The sequence below is a fragment of the Scylla paramamosain genome, chromosome 23 (assembly GCF_035594125.1).
Source record: "Scylla paramamosain isolate STU-SP2022 chromosome 23, ASM3559412v1, whole genome shotgun sequence".
Lineage (NCBI taxonomy): Eukaryota > Metazoa > Arthropoda > Malacostraca > Decapoda > Portunidae > Scylla > Scylla paramamosain.
This window is the reverse complement of record NC_087173.1, coordinates 8,535,918-8,558,504: the sequence shown is the minus strand read 5'-3', so window position 1 is coordinate 8,558,504 and position 22,587 is coordinate 8,535,918. Positions and strand designations below refer to the sequence as shown.

The window sequence follows — 22,587 nt, the reverse complement described above, 5'->3', positions numbered from 1 at the left end:
TAGAAAAGTTGTTTGAAAATTACTAGTTTCATATAATTTGGACTTCCAACTCCTAAAAATCAGATACTTATTGTGTATAGCAAATTCTTCTAAGAGGTAACTAAGAAAAGATAACATCTGATAACAGTTCACATCCACATTTATTGTTCTGAGTGTAAGGGAAAAAAGAAAAATATCAATAATGACAAATAAATACACAAACAAATAAATAAATAAATAAATAAATAAATAAATCCAAATTCTGTGTTTTAAGAGTGTTTAAGTTCTAAAAGGTATGTAAAAAAATAAATAAAAAAAAATTGAGCCCTAAATGTAGTGTTGTAGGAGGTAAGGTAAGGAAAGGCAAGCTTGATTGCTGCACTAGTAAAAAATAATTGAATAAAATCATACAGCCATAAATGTAGTGTTGCAGGAGGTAAGTGTAATAAGAGTCAGACTTGATTGCTACACTGGTTTTATTTCGCTCAGCTCAGCAAAGGCCACTCCTCCAGGGGACCCAAAGGGCATAAAGTCTTCACGCCAGACTCACACTGTCCTTCACACGCTCTTGAGTTCATTATAAATAATTTTACTGGGATACCAGATAGGATAAAGGCATATTCTTGCCCCTTGATAAAGAACACAACTCCAGACCCGCACACACACACCGTGCAGCAGTATGTAAGTATGTAATCTTTTAGGAAAGTTGATAAGTTTTTGAAAAAATAGCAATTTGGTACTTAATACCTAATTATACACTGACTGTATCCAGTGTCTGCAAATTAAAAAGGTTAAAAATGAACAAATCAATCTGGAGTGTTGTTCTCGTCAACCAGACTACACCGCAAACCTTCCAAGATGGCAGAAATACTACAATTAAACTTATTTGTACATGATCAATTACAGTGATTACCTACACAAGATGGATCACATAACTGTGTACAGAATTGACTATTGAACGACACACAACAGCGGACGCTGCCAGAGAGCTCCACGGCGCTCCTCCTGGGGTGCACGACGGCTGGTAACAGTCAGGACAGGAATCACAGTAACAATAAATACCAAACACAGTGGGCATGTATTACGTACCTAGTATGTAACAATCTCGGCTATGGTAATTTTTTGCATAGGAACTAATTCCTGGGTGTACTAACACTTACCACTCCGTCAACATGGGGACAAAGGTGACAAGCATTACAGTCGCAGGTGCACACAGCACACCTGACTTGCCCTCACACAATACGTACCATAAAATTTTACACCGTCTTGTACTAAACAGTTGAGGAATACGTACAACAGATTCAAATGTGAGCTTTCGTTACAGCACCTGTAACGTATTAGTAACAAAGTTCTGTTCCCTGTAGCACTTAGCACAATTCAACCATGCTGGGAAACGTGTGTTTGATTCAAGTTTTGATATCCATTAAGTACAAACTTAAGTACATCCCTCTGTGTTTTAGATTATTTCTTTTGGTTTGAGTAACAATTTTTGGCTGTAGAATACTGAGTGCTCAAAGACCATCCCAAGCATCTTGAGCAGAAATGACGCTAATAGAATAAAACTACCTTCTATAAGCATTTAAAAGACTCTTCCATATGAAATTTCACTAATTAAAATGACCTCTGCTTACTACATACATACACCTTATATTGTCCCTTTATTTTACATGCATAAGACACCCAAAATGACCAGATTACATAACCAAACAACCCTTGGTACCAAAGATATACAAACTTATAACGGTAAATCAACGTCAGAAATGTTGTTCTTCGTGGGACGAACGAAAGTCACTCATGATAAGACCCACCCCATTCGTTATCTACACTAAGCCACCACTTGTATAACTTCTTAGCATCTCCAAAACAGAACACTCACATCAAAACACAACTGCAATATGGGGAGTGTAGTAAAGTTTAATGACTATCACTTTCTACCGGGAACAGGGAGGAGTATGTAAGTGTAGGTTAAGTGTGTGTGTGTGTGTGTGTGTGTGTGTGTGTGTGTGTGTGTGTGTGTGTGTGTGTGTGTGTGTGTGTGTGTGTGTGTGTGTGTGTGTGTGTGTGTGTGTGTGTGTGTGTGTGTGTGTGTGTGTGTGTGTGTGTGTGTGTGTGCATGTGTGTGCGTGTGTGTGTGTGTAACATGTAGTGAGTAAGACTGGCATAAGAAGGGGAAGCTTGCAACTCAGCCTTCCCAGCTCAGCCCAAGGAATTGGGGGCAATAATAATCTTAGCAACACAGATAAAACTCGTTGGTGACAAACCCTTCAGCTTTCCATACAAGAGTGTGTGAGAATTGCAAGTACATAACCACTGAGTTCCCTCAAAGAGCAGAGGGAAACACAAACCCTTAGTAATAATATTTCACCTGGATGATACACAAATTTCAAATCCGGCAAACAGCAGATAATGAGCAAAATCACGTCCCAGCTTTCTTCTTTCCCACCATCAACACCCAATAGGTCAGCAACACACCCAAACCCCCACCCTCACCGCTGGCCGCATGCCTAAAAGCTCCCCTACTGAGCCACTGGGCCGGGGGGCACGGCAACACTCACCACGGCACAGCAGGTGAGTCTACCAACACTTGTCCGTCCATTTTATTCTGATATTTTTGTTTTTTGAGATACACCTTTCAACTGCTGGAGAACATGCGTATCAAATTTGGTGACTAGCAGTGTTAAGAACCAAAAAAATATACAAGAAACAAGATCTAGTCAGACAAGAAATAATCACAGAATCACTTTCACCCCCTGAGAAAATTAATTTCCCTCATCTTGAAGCGAGGATTGAGAAGCTACAGCTTGAAATTTACAATAAACTCTTCAACCTTTCAGTAACAGTTTGGCACGGCTCTTTATTAAATGTTTACAACAATAAATAAACTCTTAGGATTACTGCACTACCTGAGATGAACATAAACCAGCAGATGGGGACACATTTCAAGGTGAATGGATTTTGTGCACGTCTGATGGACCTGATAAGAACACTCCCCCAGCATGACACGCTGACCAAACCTTCCTTCAATCCGCTGCTCTCGCCAATCCCGTCGGCAAATCAACCTTAAGCTAAGTGTGTAGTTGCTATACGCTGCAGAATCCTTGCACCTACTAGAATCTATTGCATCTAGGTTTAAAATTAACTGCCAGGTGAGCAACAGCCTTGGAACACCCACAACCATTAAGAAAGGCATTCCCTAAAAATAATTGTGCCCTTGAACACGTTTAGTCTGACCAGTCAAAAAGTTACTGTATCCCACAAGTCTACACACGTTGAATGCACCATTCATATCAGGTACATACTTAAAATTTCATTATAGTATTTATAGCTATCACAATATAATTAAATCTTTGCTGTATGCATTTAAGGAGAATATTCAGATATCTTTTTTTTATATGGTTAGGTTTTGTTCAATAAATGTATGTACCAACTCTGTAACAAAAGAAATGCATAAATTTAGCTGATATGAATTTTTTTAAATATTATTCTTGCTGCTTTATGACTCCCTTGGATACAATAGAAGTTGCATTGGACCAAAAGCTAATCAATAGACCCTTACAGTAAGATGCCAAAACAGGCTGAAATGCCACAAAATGATATGGAGAGCCATTATCAGTCAATACCCATAATGAAGTCAGTCTAATGAAAAATGAATTATACCTACATAGTATATAGTAGAGACAAATACACAAAATAAAGCCACTACAATACAACCATCCTCGGATTAAATATTGGACTATACCGAAAGCTCCTCTACAATAGCACACGACACAGTTATTAAGGATCTGGCGATAAGTGTATTAAAGTGAGCCCAGGACCATGTGCAACACCTCTGCCAACGCCAGCCGTCCGCACTAACTCTTGAGATTATCCTAGCCGGTGTCTCCCTAACCAAGCACTAGGCTATGCTCTCTAAGGCCACCCTGCACCCGCCGTCATGGATCTCATGCCCTTTGTCTGATCCCCGTCAAAGAGTGCGCCTGCTCAGTCCGCCAAATATAGGCTCCAACAACCTCAGTAGCTGCAAACCGCACAGGAAAAATCACAGACTGGATTACCACACCACTGAAACAAAGCCTTTTAAAGAACTACTTGTCCAATAGTTACTACCATGAACACATTATTGGCTAAATGGTCAACAGAAGTTATACTTTGAAAGAATGCAGCTAAAATACAGTTAACACCAAAGTTGGCTATATCAGAGGTGCTTTAACATATTAAGCAATTAATGTGTCAAAACTACTCTCGCAGTGATAAATTATAATTATCTTCAATTCATGCAATGTATGTATGCATATATATATATATATATATATATATATATATATATATATATATATATATATATATATATATATATATATATATAAATACATAATACCTATATATAGAAATCAAAATAGCACTTTTGTAGTGTTTGCAAGCATCCTTTAAAAGGCAAAGAGTAATTCTTGTGGAGCCTGTACAGGAATATCTTGCCATTCGAGATAAGCTCTATGGTGCATCTTAATCCATTCAGGAAACTGACTCAGAATAACATATTCCAACCACTGGTTTTTGCACTGTAGCAAACTTTCAGATTTAGTGTATAAACCATGTGTTCTGAAAGTGTCAACATTATTCCAGAAAAAATAAAAACCGTAAAGCACAAAAGTCTTGTGGTACGTGTACTTCAGCCAAACCGCTAAAACATGTGGGTTATTAGATCTGAACACTGTTTCAAAACACAAAAATATGCATAAAGAGATCACCATAAAAATTCCTCTCAAGACAAAAACACAGGAAGCTGAAAACAGATCATACAAACAGTGAAAATAATTAGCCTTTACCTTTTATGTATTGCATGTTATCACAACATTTCACCTCAATCTCATCAGAGTGACAAGGAATGAACAACACTCAAAATGATAATAAAAGAAAACCTGTCTTTTACATACTGAATTAAGACTATTAAACCATATTGCAACTTTGTTCTCCCCAATCACAGTTTTCAAAAGTTTCACAGTCTGAGCTCCACACCAATAGTTACTTCTGAATATCAACAAATTCTGTCCCATAACTATGTATGTATATATAGGAAAGAAAAGAACAATAAAACAACTGAACCACCCCAGCTTTGTGATGTGTCCACTACACGTGTTCATCAATACGAGCAAGACTCAATACCTGTAAGTCATATGGTGCAATATAGGATTACTTATTAGGCATCTAACTCTAATGTTAAGTAATATCATACCTAAACTACCATTTGCACTCTCAAAGCCCTCCAATGCCTACTTTTCAAATAACTCAACAGTAAATATAAATGGAAATTTGCTACCAGTTTGGAGCAATATAAAAAATTTTTAGATGTTCCATGAATGACACTTCATTGCACTCATCAACTTATAATCATACAATGTCTACATGGCTAAATATAGCTATAATGAAAAGCACATTCATGTATAACTTTAAATTCCACCATAATATCACTCAATTATTTTTTTTGTTAAGGAAGGAAACTGGAAGAAACACCAATCATGAGAGGAGATGGAATGGGCCACAGGTAGCATGTGTCCAGAACAGCAGTTTTGTGCCTTAGTGGAGTGCAATACGACTCGCATCACTGCTTACAAAGAAAGGTGTGTCTCATACGTCCTGCATAAGGCACATAAATGCTGATCTCATAAAAATACTCTCCTGCATGCCTTCCTGTTTGTGCACCATGAAAATGCTACCACCCAATAAAGCTCCTGACATCATGAGTGCCAATGGCCACAGATCAAAGCAGTATTGGGTTATTACTATAAATTGTGTCTATTTGATTTTCCATCACTACCCTCTAGAGACCAAGAAATACTCCCAAACAACCACATGGTTCAATCTCGTCTCATTTTATCCAACAGCTCCTACTTGTAAGCATTCACAGAACAGCCTTCTATTCACACTCTAAATATGCATATTAACTATTCTCAAAATAATAACAAACTTAAAACTGTTTAAACACAAAACAGAAAACCAACTCATATCCCTATTGGTAATCATACAAGCTTAGCTGTTTCGAGAACAACTACACTGTCTCAGAAATCATGTAACTCTAACTTAATCTTAAAACCGAGTATAGAGGAGAATAACTGATGATAATGGTCAATCACTATCACTGGCTCAAGATCTCAGTGATCAATGATATGTATTTTGGAACTGCTCGATTACACTTTTAAGTTGTATATCTCTCATTAACAGCAGCTGGTGCAGGAGTGAAGTATTGACCCATTTGCATGACCAAGGTTGTGAGAACGCTTGGTGCTTCCACTATATCTACAGTTTCTCTCAAGTAGTCCTATATTATAATACCTGATCACACAAGAAAGAACTATCCTTAACAACTTTGTGGAATAACAACTAATGCCATTATCTAAAGTGACTGCTTACCATACAGGAAAAGACAGCTACTTGCTATTATTGGGCATACCATTTGAGAGGTTAGGAAATGTGCACTGCCACATCCCTTTGTAATGGCCCAAAGGTATATTCAGAACATGAGTATGATAAGTATGTAACTGGAAGAGTAAGACAATACCTCAGAATTTGACTTCATGAAAAAATACCTTGCTGGGACAAAGGCAAAACTCATATGTGACTTCTATCATCTCGTTTTGGGAAGACCTACAGTTCCATAGTTTCTAAACGATGGGAGATATGAAACAACCATTGACATGAACAGTCAAGAAGACATCCACTATGACACAGACACCAATAACAGCAAATCTTTGGCATCCTTTAAGATACATAACATATGCACTCAATTACAGACCTGCAGTAAGGCTCTTGTTATAACATGTGGGCCCCAGCAGACAGTGGCAGGGTCTAGAGGCATCAGTGCCCAGAGTGCCTTCACCAGGGTGTGTGGCACTCCCAGGGTCACAGTGAGGGGAGGCAACACATCCCAAGATTCTGAGAGCTACCAACATTTGACACACAAGGCCACAGTTAAGTGTAATGGGGGGAAGCGGCCACCATAAGGAACTAGCAAGCAGAGTGTGACATCACCGGCAAATTCTAGTTATGTAAAACAATATAAATCACGATCTCTAACATTATTACTGAATTCAGAATCTACAAGTCCCATGCATCATAATATGGATAGGTTCATCACATATTGTATTACTGACATGTTAATATGTAGCAAATTCAAGGGATTCCTTCCATCACCTATATATAACCTTACTGGACTTAGAAGTGTAGAGTATTTAATACTTTCTTATTGGGCTAGAAAATGGCAGCAATACAGAATAGAATTGAACATTAAGCTCCATAGTATGGCATCTAATTCTAATATATGTTTAGTTTATTTGGTATGCTGAGGTTATAAACTTGGATAAAAAATATTGAATAATAGGTGTTTGCTGGCAACAAAGTAAAAACAGCAATGGTGACAACTTGAAATCTTTGTAAGCTATATACCTGAAGCCCCGTAAGAACTGAGTCACTTCCTCTAATACTGGCTTCATCATTATTACTATTTTCTCAAGGAATATTTTAGTTAACTTTGGGTCATATTATGTATCGTGGATCAAGTGAAGCATTCTTCTTCATTGGACGGTAAAGCAGTAAATGTAAGTTGGCATAAGAGAGAGAAAAGATTGACAAAGAGATAGGCAGAGACAGAGAAAGACAGAGAGCAGTGATATATGTAAGACAGACTAGCAGTACATGTAGTAAAAACAATAATTTGGTAGCACCATCTCAGTTCGAGTCAGTGAAAGGAGCAGCGCGGGAAAGAACAAAAACTAAATGACACAAGCAGAAGAGAACCTGACCGTGAGCCGAGTGTCACCGCTGCAGGCAACTGACATTACTGTGAGACCAACTGCCATGTCTTCAAGGGGCTACAGCCAAATCATTTGCCTCTTGGTCGCTAATGTATGCAAGAGAAGTCACAATTTGAAATGCCACGGAATACAGTTCTATCTAAACCTGATATGGTTACAATGACTAAGAAATATCACCGGAATGTGGAACACGGGTTTAGGTTTTTTTTGCACGACGGTAATTAGCACTTCCAATATCAATAGCATTAGCTGCCAGATTCAATACTTTCTGGCATATTTAAGCACAAGGAATACTCATTTTTCTTGTAACATATTGATACAACATGAAAACTGACAATAATACAAAGAATTAAAAAATTTATGTAGTTTCTTGCATGCATATGAAAGACAACATCAAACAAATCACTATCTGGTTTTCACTAAGAGAGAGAGAGAGAGAGAGAGAGAGAGAGAGAGAGAGAGAGAGAGAGAGAGAGAGAGAGAGAGAGAGAGAGAGAGAGAGAGAGAGAGAGAGAGAGAGAGAGAGAGAGAGAGAGAGAGAGAGAGAGAGAGAGAGAGAGAGAGAGAAATACCATTCATTAAGAGTTTGCAGAAAGAGAAATTACGTTGTCATCCTTATATCTTGCTATAGATTCTGCTCAAAGAATTGCATAGCATCTTCCAAACATCAGATTTAAAAGAGAGGGAAATCCATTCATGAACACAAGACTGATTTAGTGGCATTCAAGTAATGAGGACTCCCTGTACTATCTTGTTTGGCAAGACAAGGAACCGGTTGACTGAGATACCACCCATGGCCACCACATTCAGGCAACGAGAACCAAAGACTAACGTTTCTCAGAGATGGTGCTGCCAGGTAGAGCAGTGTGAAAAATTGTCACAACCATAGCATTCCAAGCCAGATAAAGACATGTCTCCCTTGCATTGGTAATCGCCTATTATCATTATTATTCAGCTATTATGTCTACAACATTGACCCTGACAAAATACTGTGTTTCTTGCAGTTCCTCTACATCTTTGTGGATGAGAAAATATACTGTATAAGCATGTATGTATATGTGTGTTACGGCAATGTACTACCAATGGGTTGATGTACAGAGCCTGCATGTGTGTTACAGCAATGTATCACCAGCTGGTCACCATGCAGAGCCAACATATGTGGCCAGGAATTGCCATTGGTCAGGGTACAAAGCTAGCACAAGCGTGGCAGTGTATCACCTATGGGTCAGTGCAGATCCAACATATGTTAAGGCAATGCATCACCAGCATATTGGCATACAGAGCCTAAGTACCCACAACCAATTCTGATGTACAATGACAATCCCCTGCCAATTATTTTTGTGTGTTGTCAGAAAATTACGCTAAACTATAAAAATCAAAATGCTAACTTAATTTTGCTACACATCTTCAAATTTGACAGGCCGTAAATTTAACTGTATTGTGCCATCCTGTGTAAACGAATAAAAACTGAATAAAACCTTCAGCTTAGCACAATACACATAATCTAAGCTCCTATTTGGTGGAATAAATGTAGTAAGAACATCAGCAGGTTTGGTTAAATATTTCAGAGTAAGGCAGGTATCATATAGTGCATTAGCTAAACATCAAATAAAACACAGCTAGTGAGCCACACAACTGTCCTAAGAAAAGAATGTAGAAGCTTAATTTTAAAACCATCAAAATGGGCTGCCATAGGTGGCTCAAATTTATAATTTGCTTGTCCCAATCTTTCACAGGGGCAGCAAAAAGAACAAGACCAACAACTGGAACAACTGGTTTGGTATACAGCAGAGGTCAATAGAGTATTTCTCTTTTCATAACACAGAAAAAGTAGGAATCAATGATTCTTAATCATACATAGCTAGTGCTTACTAATAATAATGCATAATATTTTGAAATGCTCTCACAATACAGGTAAATACCCACAGCATTAAATCACAATCAGTGTTCCTCACTGGGATTGCTTCAAACCAAGTGTTGGTGACACAGTGAGCAGCACAAGCTCCAGGCTAATCTAATATTTAATAAGTGTATTAATAATTAAAGGTGAGCACCAAATAACTAATAGCTTACAGATATCTCAGATGAAATACATTATATTTATGTAATTTAGCCCTTATCCTGATTTTTTTTTTTGTATTTTTTGTATTTTTTTGTTTATATGTAAACCAACTGAGACTTGTTTGACAACACACCCACTGAGACGTGTGTGGTGGTGCAGCATGCTCAGGGAGAAGGGCATTTCAGTATCTGGGCTGGAAACATTCAGTGCATTGCTTCCAGTGCTGGTACAGCAATAATAGACATACAGTGCTTACCACAAGGTATAAATATATTCACCTAACAAAAATAAAATGGTGGCTCTAGCAAATTATAAACAAATATCCATTTGACAATTTCCTTCTAAGCTACACAGATCACTAATGCATATCAATTCCTTTCAGCCTTGTAAAACAGGCAATAACGACAATAATAAATTTGAGCAAATCGTGCATATACACCCTAATTTTGGGTTCACAGAGACTACCAGCGACAAGGTCAATCAGAAAGAGGACACCTGTGCGAATCATAGAATTTCTTCACTGTTTTCTTCATATGTTTGAATGTGTTCTATGGCGGGGCCTCCTAACACTCAGCAGGTCACCCTTCCAAACATGTATCTATATGGACCAGGTTGATTGTCATGATCAGACTCTCCTAGTGACAACAAAACACTAACCCTGGGTGGCTTTATGAAAGTGACACATACTAGAGTTGTGACAGGCAGACCTTGAGAGACCCACAGTTTGGTCCAGCCAGAATGCAGTGATGATAGGCATCTTCAAGTATTGTCATGTTTTAGTGTTACATCAGCATTGCATATCCTAAATAGCATATTATACAAGATATGATAAATATTTATATAGATAGTAATACTTCCTTATGGCAAAATAACAATAATTTAAAAATCCTATATACATACAAATGAATTACCATGTGCTCCCTATCCCCAAGTAAGTATACACAGAGGGGTGTTTTGTCCAGGGCAGGACCTCATGCTTTGTGTTTGCTGACTTGTGTTCACCACTGATGCCCTCAGCCCACTGCAAGGACTTCATTACAACCAACATGTATGACATCTAATTCTCTCTTTAAACAGAATGCAACCCCCACCCACAAGGCTTTATTTAACACACTTAAGGTTATGGATTTCAACCTTATGGTAGTCATTCAAGTCTTCCATAAAATGTAGCCTTTAGAGTTTAGTAGTTAGGCAATGGTCTGTGTAAAGAGTCCAAATAATAAAGGTATCGTGATTCTGAGTCACCTCCACAGTGAGACAGTCGACAAGTCTTGATAATAGCAGCCCTGGATGGCACCCCTCCTTTGAAAGTGTGAGCAATTTCAACAGTAAATTACTCAGAAAATGTCTTCAAAAAGTTCTACACGTCAGTGACTAACCAGTGCTCAAAAGAATGTCCCTTCACAGAGCAATTAAGTTCCCTCCCTGGGCAGAATGCCTACCCAAAGCGCATGGTTGCTAATTGCCTCATTGCTGCTTGTTACGACTGATACCAATACTGGTGAGAGAGACTTCCAACTGCCCTGTGAACTGGTGGACTTGAGATGTATATATATTTATATAATGCTAAATGTAAACCTTGAGGTAAATAGCAGTTAACACTTGCATAAATAAAAATAATAAAAAAAAATTGCTAACACTATTATGGATTATTATTTTATTATATTCACTCAGCATAAGACTTCTAGGAGCAAACAAAGACCCTGAGATATGCTGGTTCACCCACCCTGTGGATTGCTGGTTCTGCAAACTATGAACCAAACACAGAAAGTTCACACACAGAACAGATCAACAGACTAATTTACATCCTCAGCCTCAGCTAGTCATCATGAAGATCTTCCTTTGTGTGAGGGGGAAAAAAAGAAGAAAAAAAAATTCTACTGATCACATACACAATGCAAAACTATGATTACTAATGTTACTGCTTTGGTTATGAAGCCGTTAAGAAGGTTCTAAATTTCCATCAAAGTAACAGCTCACGAAGCTCTATTTCCATCACACAGCCTCAATACGCCTCACCTGAGCCTAACATCTAGCCATCCACAGAACAAAATTTTTACTATTGTACAGTAACACGAACATGCACTTGTTGGTCATCACTAATTATTCATGGGCAGTAAAAACGTGAAAACTCTTGATGCTGTACAGATGATAGTTACGTATCTCGATACACACATAACACAGCCCAGTAACTTCCCCGCACCCTTCCACCTCCCGGCGGGCAGCACCAGCCTGCCCCGCACCCCTCAGCAGGCTGTTTGTTGCACAGAAACATAACCGCCTTTTAAAACAACACTTAAGAAAACATCCTCATCAACATAAGACTTAGGCAGAGCCTGAGAATACATAAAATTCTCATCTGATTAAAAAATGCACTGAGGTTCATTCCTTCATAATAAAAACAATAATAAATTTCCTTTGTGATAAGACAACATGAGCCCATGAGGAGGAATGAACATGATGCAGTTTTGCAAAATGTTTCAGGATCAGCAGCTTCCTTCAGGGGTGAGGCACAGGGAACAACGCAATCACAGAGCACAAGTCTCTCTCTCGGATCTGGTTAAGGTGTGCTTTATCCAACAATAGGTTTTGTAATATATGTAAGGCATCAAACACTGAATATCTTGCCAGAAGCTATAAAAAAAAAAATGGAGAGGAAGAGAGAAAGTAAAAATAGGGGGAGGAAAAGAGCTTGAGTGAGAGAAAGCACTGCAGTTTAACAAGAAAGTTCTAAACACAAACCTGAGTATGCCCAAAACACACACTTAACGCCACGAACACACAACAGTGCAAAGAGTGACTGAGCTGCACATGAACCAGCACAAGCCCAGTCTAGGTTCCCCTTTAGTTGCAGTAGTCAACAAAAATTCCACAACTTTGTCAACTAATCAAGGAATGAAAGGCACAAAAATCTACATTACTAAAGATGACACACACTTCCAAATACTATGGAGGTAAGCACACACACAACAAAAAAATTATATTCAATAAAAATAAGCATGTTGGTAAATGCATCCACTTAAAATAGATATATCCCTGTACCCCCAAAAAGACATCCATACAAAGCAAACAAAATCCAGCTCATTCAAGGTGATGCCCACAATCTTGGGCAATGAGAACCTCCTTGTGACAGCACAATACTCTTAGCCTCCTATGACTCCTCCTCCTTCTCCTCCTGCTCCTTTGTCTTCACCTCCTACTCCTCCTACTCCTCCTCCTCCCTCATCTTTGCCGCCTCCTCCTCCTCCTCTTCCTCCTCCTCCAATGAGTTAGGAGTTTATCCACACCTCACTTCTGCCACAGCCTACAGCCTCACCTAGCACAGCAAGGCTAACACCATACACCAATTCCTAGGAGAAGCACAGCAATATCCACCACAGAAATTATGAATAAATAATCATATGTTAGTTATAAAAATAAGTAATGAGAATAATAGAGCAATAATAATAATAATAATGATTGACAATAATAAGAATGATAATGTACCTTGTGACAGACTAGAACATCAACAAGCCGTATAAATATGAACCCAGTAAAAATTTCCAGAGAAAGAAAATGATGAACAAATAAAGCTGAATTAAAAAGGAAAACACGGGTAACTGAAGTCAGACCGGTCAATCAAAACCGTCTAAATGCTACGTTGCAAAACAGAAAGGCCAACGGATGTCCATCAACAACGCGATGACACTGTGAGAGTCTGGGAGTAATTGGCACGTCCTCTCCAGGCAGAACAACAATAGCAACTGTCAACTGAGTGCTACACAAAAGCAAAAAAAGTTATCTCTATGTAGATGATAAAAAACTGGGATTATTTATCATCCTTACTTAATATTACCTAGTGTGTTCCAGATGAAAAAGAAGAGTAATGGGGTATGGGCCAAGTAAAGGCCGCCATGGTGTACAAATGGTTGATATGGCAGAGCACTGGGAAGTAGGCAACTAGATACTTGTTCAACCATCATGACAATATGAGACACCTTCCCCCTCCCCTAAGAAGCACACTTGTACCCACTTCTAAACAGTCTTCCAGAGATTGCCTCCATATCAAAGGATTAATAAGTAATACAGAATCACATTACCATGCAATAGTTATCACAGTGAGTTAAGCTACAACCCTTTCTGAAGAAGCCTAGTTTTGCTCGTCACCAGCAAGGGGCAGCGGCATGCTTGGGCGTCTGAGAGAGAGAGAGGGAGGGGTGAGGACACGCCATCGCCTCGCCTCTGGTCAGTAGTTGCATGCCGAGTTTAATCTGAAAGCCTCTATATCTTTTTTTTTATCTTTTTTGTCAGATTGGTGTTAATGAGATTGATGAAGTATGAAGTGCTTTATCTGCACCTTAGTTTTTGCTTCTGGCATATGTAGTGCCTTTCAAACTTGTTGAGTCCCAAATGGTGACTTCAAGTTTTTTTGATCAAACTTAATATTCATAATGCATGAATGTATAATGCATGAAATACAGCTGCCAATAAGTTATGCTGAACCCATGCTGAGACTAATCTGAGCCTAGTTATTGCTGCAACACTGGCAAAGCTTTTGAAAAATATGATATACACCATAAGTGACAAATATACATAAAACATGAGCCTGTGGACACAAACTGAAAGGATCATCAATAACATCTGAGCCTACCTACATGCAATGAAAAAAAATAATGATAAATAAATAAATAAATAATAGTAATAATAATACTTCAAAGGGTGCATCCCTGTCCACAGACCCTTGGAGAGGTTCCCCAATACATGTGTTTCAGTGTGCCCTAAAGGGTGACAATGAGCTACCCAGCCCAACAAGAACTAAGCTAAATTATCCGGAAAGGCCATTATGAGAGACACGTCGTCTTACTAGCAGTCAAACGAGATAAGTGAAGATTCAATGTGTCTGCCAATCAGTGGGGTACATCTTTGTCGTCTTTCATGGAGACGTTTCCACAAACATAATGAAACACTGAGAGAACCCTTCTTAAAACATAAAAAAGGAAGAAAACCTAAGGTACTACACAATCTGAATTCACAGGGTCCTTGTATTGTTAGCATCACTATATAAAGTGCAAAAAATATAAATTACTCCATATATATTAACTGAAATGTGATAGAAATCCTACAGCAGATGCAAAAATCATACTCTATATTGCTCTCCACTTGAACTGTGAGAAGAGATATGAACTGATGAGCAAGCTTCTGAGAGCCAATGAGCCCTGGTTGGCACAATCACTTGTGAGTTTGTCATAAGCTTCAGTGTCTCCCTCAAGCCTTGCAACAAATTATCTCCTAGGACAAAAGTCACCCATCATTTCACTTTGCTTCAAGTCATGCACAATTGACCAAAAAAATTAGCACCCATGTAAAAATTTTAGGTAACCCTAATTTGATGCATGCATATTGACCCACTCTTGAAATTTAGGGTAAAATTACATTAACATGAAGTGTGGTATAAAAATTTGAGTAAGTATTCATTGCAGTAGCATGTGAGAGACCTGACCAACAGCTAGCTGATGGGCTGGGTATTAGCTAGTTCCAAGACAGGAAGTCTAACCATGAATTGTGCTTCTACCCATCCATAATATTAAATAGTAATATCTATGTATGAAGTTATGTATCCATGTATGTATTCATATATTTATGTGCATGTGTTTTGTACACAAATATATCCATGCATACTGTATATACTCCATATATGTCATACAAATATAGATCTTGGGCTACTAGTTAACAGCAATAATCTTTTGTTCATCCTTAACATAGCAACATTAACCATCAATGGACATACATACATCTTGAAGCATGGTAAATCATGACTCATTACCCCAAACATTATTGACTGGCATTTTGATGCTCAACACTGGTTCTTTGGACCATAACCATGATCATGTCAGTAACACTAAACGACTCTAAATTGTTCCAACTCGCGTTATCAAAACTTTACATCACACACATCAATATGTTACAGTATTACTTCAAGGTTTCAATCTTGATCTTTTATAAAATAATAAATTTGATTTAAGTACCTGTTTCTAGTTGTTGTAATCATCATTATATTGTACTAACAAATTGCATTTCATACAATTTGAAGTCACAGCAACCAAATAACATTTTATCAAATAGTTAATACATAAATTAAAGGTTTTCATGATTCTCACCTTGTTCTACTACCACTTACTTGTGAGACATTAGGGCACAGGAGGGGAGGTAGTGGTGGAGGGTGTTGTAGTGGGGGTGGAGGCTGCCGTGGTGTGTGGCGGTGGAGGCGGTGGTGAGCTGGGGGAGGTGCCAATACACACCTGGTCGTCAGTGGCTGTGGTGGTGGTGGTAATGGTGTCACATGTGGTGGTGGGAGTGGGTGGTGTCTCACTCTTCTCACTGGCAGTCACCACAGGGCCATCCTCGGAGATGACTGGTGCCGGAGTCACGGAGGAGGAGGAGGTGGATGAAGAGGAAGAGGAGGAGGGGGTAGATGAAGCTGATGGAGATGAGGAAGGAGAGGAGGAAGGAGAAGGAGATGCAGGAGGAGGAGAGGATGTAGAAGTGGTGGAAGGACAAGAAGCAACATGTGAAGCTTCTGTGGTAGAGGACAGAGTCAGTGTTGGAGGCACAGAAGATGCTGGGGATGAAGAGGAGGAGGGGGAAGAGGAGGAGGATGGAGAGGAAGATGACACTGAAGATGAAGAAATAGATGAGGATGCAGCAGCAGTGCAAGACAAGGATGAGGATGAGGCTGATGAAGAAGAGGAGGCAGCTGGGGACAGCTGTGAAGGCTCTGGGGTTGCTTCAGGAGAAAGAGAGGCAGCAGAGGAACATGACTCGGGCAGGAGGTTGGGAGGCAGGGCGGAAGCTGAGGCGAGGCTGGGCTCCATACTGTAGTGTGTGGTGAGGGTCAGAGCGCAGAACATGGCAGTGCGGGCACCACGGCTAGCATTGGCGAGGGTCCCCATTGCAGCTGCCAGAGCCATGAGGTCTGCAGGCAGGAACATGTGTTATAATGCAGTATGTTGAGCCAGCAATATCATTAAGTATATTTCTTCTATTTACTATTTACTATGGAAAAGTTTCCTTGAATAATATGGTTTTTAGTAACTGCATTTACTATTTATCAGTCATTTTAGACAGGGAAAAGTTCAAGAAAAACAAAATATATCTCCCTGTAGTATAAATTAACAAAGATACCAAGCATAATGATAGGAATAATGACCTTGCTCGCTGGTGCTGTGACCGTTGGGCAGAGGGTTGTGGCGTTGTGTGATGGCATTCACCACCTCGTCCCGCCTCTTCTCCTGCACACTGGTGACGGCCTCATGCCACTGGGCCACTGAACGGTGGATGCCCGACTGCAGGGATGACCCACGCAGCCGCTCCATCTTGCCAATCAGGGTCACCACCTGCAGGAGCAAATGTCCACAGTCAAGTGTCATGTTCCATTAGTGATCTGATGTGACCTGAGGCACAGTAAGGATGTCAGGATATATGAGGATGTCAATGCTCACCCTGGCATGCTCCCTCAGGTGATCGATGATGAGGCGGTCAACGCGTGAGGGCGAAGGAGGTAGGCGGGGAAGTGGCACCGTGTTAGCTGAGGACACTCTCTTCCCAGGGAAACAGCGGGCCAGCTCGGCCTCTGTTTTCTTTCGTTCTCTCTCCAGTTGGCGAAACTGGTCGTAGCATTCCTCCAGCCGCGAGTGAAGTTCACTACTTCCACCCGAGCGCCTGCAACAAAATTGCTCTTTGTGTCGAGGAGAAAGGTAAGCATAAAATGAAACATGGCTAAGAATCACATTACTACAAAGGTGTCTCTCAGAGTTCACACATGAGCACACACTGGCTGGATGCCAACACTCACCTGAATGGTCTGAACCCCAGCAGTGGTGGTGGTATGGAGAGGAGGGGGTGAGGAGGAAGGTCAGCAAATGGAGGGAGGAGATCTGTGTTTGGGGGAAGAAGAGGAGGGGGAGGTCCATGTGGAGGAAAGACCTCTGTCACAGGGGGAATAAGTTCCCAGGGGGGCACACCATCAGCTGGGGGGAATGTTGGTGGAGGCACCAGGAATGGCCCCTTTGGCCCCACAGGCCCACAGTGCCCTGGGCCATCCTTGGAGGGTCCCACAAGTTGGTCTGGCATCCTGGACCCAGGTGGGGAGCCCTGACTGCCAGGCTGGGAGCCCAGACATAGGGGCACACTGCGCTCATCATCAGGGCGCGGCTTCCTCATCATGCTGGGAGAGATTTCCCCGTTGGTAGAGATACATGGCTGAGAATTTAGGTACTTTGGTGATGACTGAGGTCTGCTGGAAAGGGCGTGGCCATTGAGGTTACCCGAGTTTACTTGGTTAGCTGCTGAGGCAGAGAGATTGGGCGCACATAGGGCGGCAAGGGCCCCCAGGTGGTGACTGCTAAGGGGACCCACGCCGGCCTGGGAGGAGGCATCGTTGATGTTCATCCCACTGAGGAGATTGGCAATCTGTTGTCCCTTGTCACCAAGACCATTGGTCTGGTGTGTGGACTGGACTGGCGGCCCTGACCCTGAGACCGTGGGAGGCTGACCACGCATCATGTCAATGCCCAGGGTTGACTTGACCCCCAGGGAGGACATGGAGAATGGACCACTGGAAGTGGGTGTTGAAGAAGGAGGCAGGAGATCATGGGGAAGGTCCCTTGTGGGTGGGAGAAGCTGACTTAACCCCAGGGTGGAGGTGTCTCCTAGATCAGACCCAGCCAGGAGGGGGTCTAGGTCCCCCAGAGGTGTGAGGAGAGGGAGCCCTGGGGAGCTGCCCCCATTCAACTGGTTGAGACGATGTAGGTTGTCCAGGAAGTTCTTATGAGCGTTTAACTCACTGGTGAGTTGGTCAAAGTCATGGCTGATGCGGCCATTGGCTTGGAGGGGGAGTGCATCAGGCGGCCCCTTGCGCAGGTCACATAGGGAAGCTTGGCTGCCACAGGACATGCCAGGTGGGGACCCCGAACCTCCCACCCCAAGGAATGAGCCATACCCAGAATCCCGGGAACTGCCACTCAATTCTCGCTCACGGAAAAATTCTCCGTAGTTTCCTTGCAAGCTGGTCTGTTGAAAAGAGCATAAACATTAAAGTGATATTCACCTTAGCTGATGCAGTGATAGCAAAAAATTAGCAAACTGTATAAAGAAAACTCATGAATAAATAATGAAATATATCCATCACTTGACAATTTTTTGGGGGGTTACCTCTTCCTCCTGCAGTGCTGAGTCAAACAAATAGTTCATGAAGTCTGTCTGGGTCTGGGGATGGACTGGGGCCGAGAAGAAATCATCTGAGTGGTTCCCGCGTCCCAAGCCACCATTGCTGCTGCTGCCACCAACCCCCCACAGCACCCCATCACCTCCTGTCTCCCTCCCCAGGAGCCGTGAGCTGCCAATGCTACCACTGGTGCCACAACCGAGTGTGGGAGGAGAGATGAGTAAGTAAAATATCCAATAACACAATAACAGGATTAAAATGGAAGTGAATAAGGAATGTGAAATAAATATAAACATAATAACAGCTAAAAAAAGACTAATTAAATATAGATAGGAAAATAGGACCACAAAAGCTCAGGTCTGCATACTACTAGATAAATACCTGGTTAATATGCCTAATCACTCTTCAAAAATGCAACATTACACGCTGGACTCAATCCTGCACACTGCAACGAGCATCCTCACTCACTTCTCTGGTTTGTCCTGAAGGTGTGCCAGGCCGAGCTGGTCTGTCTCGTCCAGCACACTGGAAATGAGTGCATCCACCAGCCGACTCCCACCCAGACTGCCTCCACCACCGCCACCGCCATCGCCTCCGCCACCAGCTCCACTGCCCTTCTCTAAACTTCCTGTCCTTCCACGACAACTCTGGGGAGCGAAGTGAAGACATGAGGAAAGCTCCATAAAATTAACATATATACAAGTTGGTATCTACATTCAAGGAAAGATCCATAAAAATAAAATAAACAAAATATATAAAGATACAAACTGACTTGTACATTCAGAGTAAAGACATACTCAAATTCCTTAATCTGACACACAAACCTCACAATGGGCAGACTAAAGTAGCTCTGTGTCTTCTAGGTACTCTCAAAATACCTATGCATTTTAGACTATCTTTTGCTTCACACTTCCTTTGGTACACTACTCTTTCCTTCTCCTCCCCTCCTCCTCCAGCAGTCCAGTGTCATCACCTGTGCCAGCCACCACTCACTTGTTTGTTGAGTAGAGAGGTGCCAAGGTCGTATGAAGCCCATGGGGAAAATATGCTCACTGGCTCCTGGTCCATCAGCATGGTGAGTGGATGTGTGCCTCTCCTACCGGCATCCTGTGATCACTCACTCTGAAGCATAACACACAGCATGTCAGATAAAGCATGCAGGATGAAGAAGAGAAGGAAAAGGAGACAAAACATCGAAATAAAGGACAATGATAAAAAGGAAAAGAAAGATAGACAAAACATCAAAACAAAAAAAATCTATCCACCCTCAAGAGATGAAATGCATAAAGTAGTCTTTCTAATCAGCATTTTTCCTCAACTCACTCTTATGAGATGAAATTTATAATGTACAGTTTTTAATCAGCCTTTTCTTCTACTCACCCTCAAGATTATAATAAAAGATTGATTGAGTCATGGCACATTACAAGATCAACTGGAGCCAGCAAGGTTTACAAGAGAACTCTATCATGCATGTCAGACTAGGAGACACACAGTCTTCAAAACCCTGGTGTTTGCTCCGTTTATTTAATACATTCCTGTGCAAGATTAGTATTATCATGATCTTTATCAAGTGTACTACCTGATGGCAGCACGACAGCACAGGTGACAGGTGGAGCGTCTCACCGCACCCTGAACTGAGTGACACTGTAGTAGTGGGCCAAGGAGGTGATGGCAGACACGTGCCAAGCTCTATCACGTGCACCACTCACAACACACATCACTCTGCCTTGGATGAATTGACATGCTCTATAGAGAGATTAAACACAGCCACACCCACAAAGCATCATATCACTTTTTTTTAAATATACATAAAAGTGGAAATCATCACCACAATTTTGAGAGAGGTGTCCTATACAGATGTGGTCAATCTGCACATTCTTATTTCCAAAACACCATAAATTCAACAAAAACATTCCTACTTCCAAAACAGTAACAAAATCAACAGAAACAATCCTGCATTCTCAGTGTTGGCATATTTTTGTTTCTTTACTTGGAAATGATCACCACAATTTTGAGCAGATGGTCTGTTCACATGGGGTCAGCCTGAGTCACCTGATGGCACATAGCCAAGAAGCATGATTAGGTGCAACATTCAGCCAAGTCTTGTTTCTAGGTCCCTCCTCAGACCTTCCCAGATATTCTCTGATTTTCCCATTAGCACTACATCTTGCCCTATTCATATCTAACAAGTTCCATCAACCAATACTTTAAATGATCCATTCAGCCAAGTCTTGTTTCTAGATGCCTCCTCAGGCTTTCCCAGCTACTCTAATTTTCCCTTGAACACTCTATCTTGTCCTATTCATATTCAACAAGCTCCATTAAGTGATTCTTATCTTTAAATTATGCACTGAGAATATATGCTAGATGTCACAGAGGACACATCCCCTCAATGATACTGGTACAAAAACAAAACTAACACTACAAAAACAAAACTAACAAGTCTTTTCTCTGTATTTTTTATATCTATGTGCGAAGGACACTAGCCAAGGGCATAAAACTTCAAATATATTTCAAGTGCCCTAAATGCTTAGAAAAATTAGTACAGCACATATATACAAAGGGAGAAAAAAGACAGGTCATTATCTACCATGCCCAAACCAGCATCCTGTGTGCCTATGTATACCCACATTTCTGTCGCCAATGTTACACAAGCTCTCCAGTTTTAGCCACAATGCTGTAACCCACAATTTCCTCTGTAGCATTTGTTTGTTTCTACTAGCTACACTGCTGTATTTTCATTACTATTACTGTTATTCTTCAGTAGCAGTAAGCATACACACATCTTGCCATGACAACTGGCAATATAATGGAATCACATTTGTTTGTTTGTCTACTCCACTGCTGTATTTCCAGTATCATAACTGCTATTCTTTTGCAGTAGTAGTAGTAGTAGTAGTAGCAGTAGCAGCAGCAGCAGCAGCAGCAGCAGCAGCAGCAGCAGCAGCAGCAGCAGCAGCAGCAGCAGCAGTAGTAAGCATCAATCAATCTTGACACAATATTTTACAACACAATGGGTTGAAGTTTGTTTATTTCTATTTACTCCACTGCCACATTTTCATTATCACTCCTGTTGCTCACTTGTCTGTAGTACAGTGGGCTACAAGGCTGTCCCTTTTCACCAGAGGCCAACAGAGGTATGAGTGTGAATGAAGTGTGTGTGCTTGATTGTGTGTGGTGCCACACCTAAGCCACCTCATGTGGGATTGCTGACCTTTGATCTGTAGTAGTAGTAGTAGTAGTAGTAGTAGTAGTAGTAGTAGTAGTAGTAGTAGTAGTAGTAGTAGTAGTAGTAGTAGTAGTAGTCAGTACATCTCGACATGATAATTTGCAACACAATGGGTATGTTACTGTTACCATTACTGTGTCTTCATCATTATTACTGTTATTCTTTTAATAGTAGCAGTAGTAAGCATCAATCAGTCTCAACATGATAGTTTGCACCACAATGGATCTCAGCTAGTTCTGTTGAGTCTAGTTGCTCAGCAATCCAGCTCTTACATGACAGTCCTTCCCACTTGCGGTGGCAACAAATC

General features: G+C 40.8%; 1 protein-coding gene across 4 annotated transcripts in view; it reads right to left on the bottom strand.

The window, feature by feature from the left end:
• Positions 1-437: 437 nt before the first annotated feature.
• The window catches only part of LOC135112107 (uncharacterized), a 29,699-nt gene continuing 7,549 nt past the window's right edge, over positions 438-22,587 (bottom strand). For 3 of the 4 annotated variants that reach the window (XM_064026095.1, XM_064026093.1, XM_064026096.1), the window contains exons 2-8: positions 20,045-20,173; positions 19,520-19,698; positions 19,039-19,237; positions 17,681-18,897; positions 17,328-17,547; positions 17,036-17,222; positions 438-16,801 (exon numbers count right to left, since the gene is read on the bottom strand). In XM_064026095.1, coding sequence (XP_063882165.1) covers positions 16,017-16,801; positions 17,036-17,222; positions 17,328-17,547; positions 17,681-18,897; positions 19,039-19,237; positions 19,520-19,698; positions 20,045-20,125 — 2,868 coding nt within the window. In that variant the 5' untranslated portion in view covers positions 20,126-20,173 and the 3' untranslated portion in view covers positions 438-16,016. Of the gene's footprint in view, positions 16,802-17,035; positions 17,223-17,327; positions 17,548-17,680; positions 18,898-19,038; positions 19,238-19,519; positions 19,699-20,044; positions 20,174-20,630; positions 20,778-22,587 lie in introns of those variants that run through there. The other variant, XM_064026094.1, reaches the window with a different exon arrangement.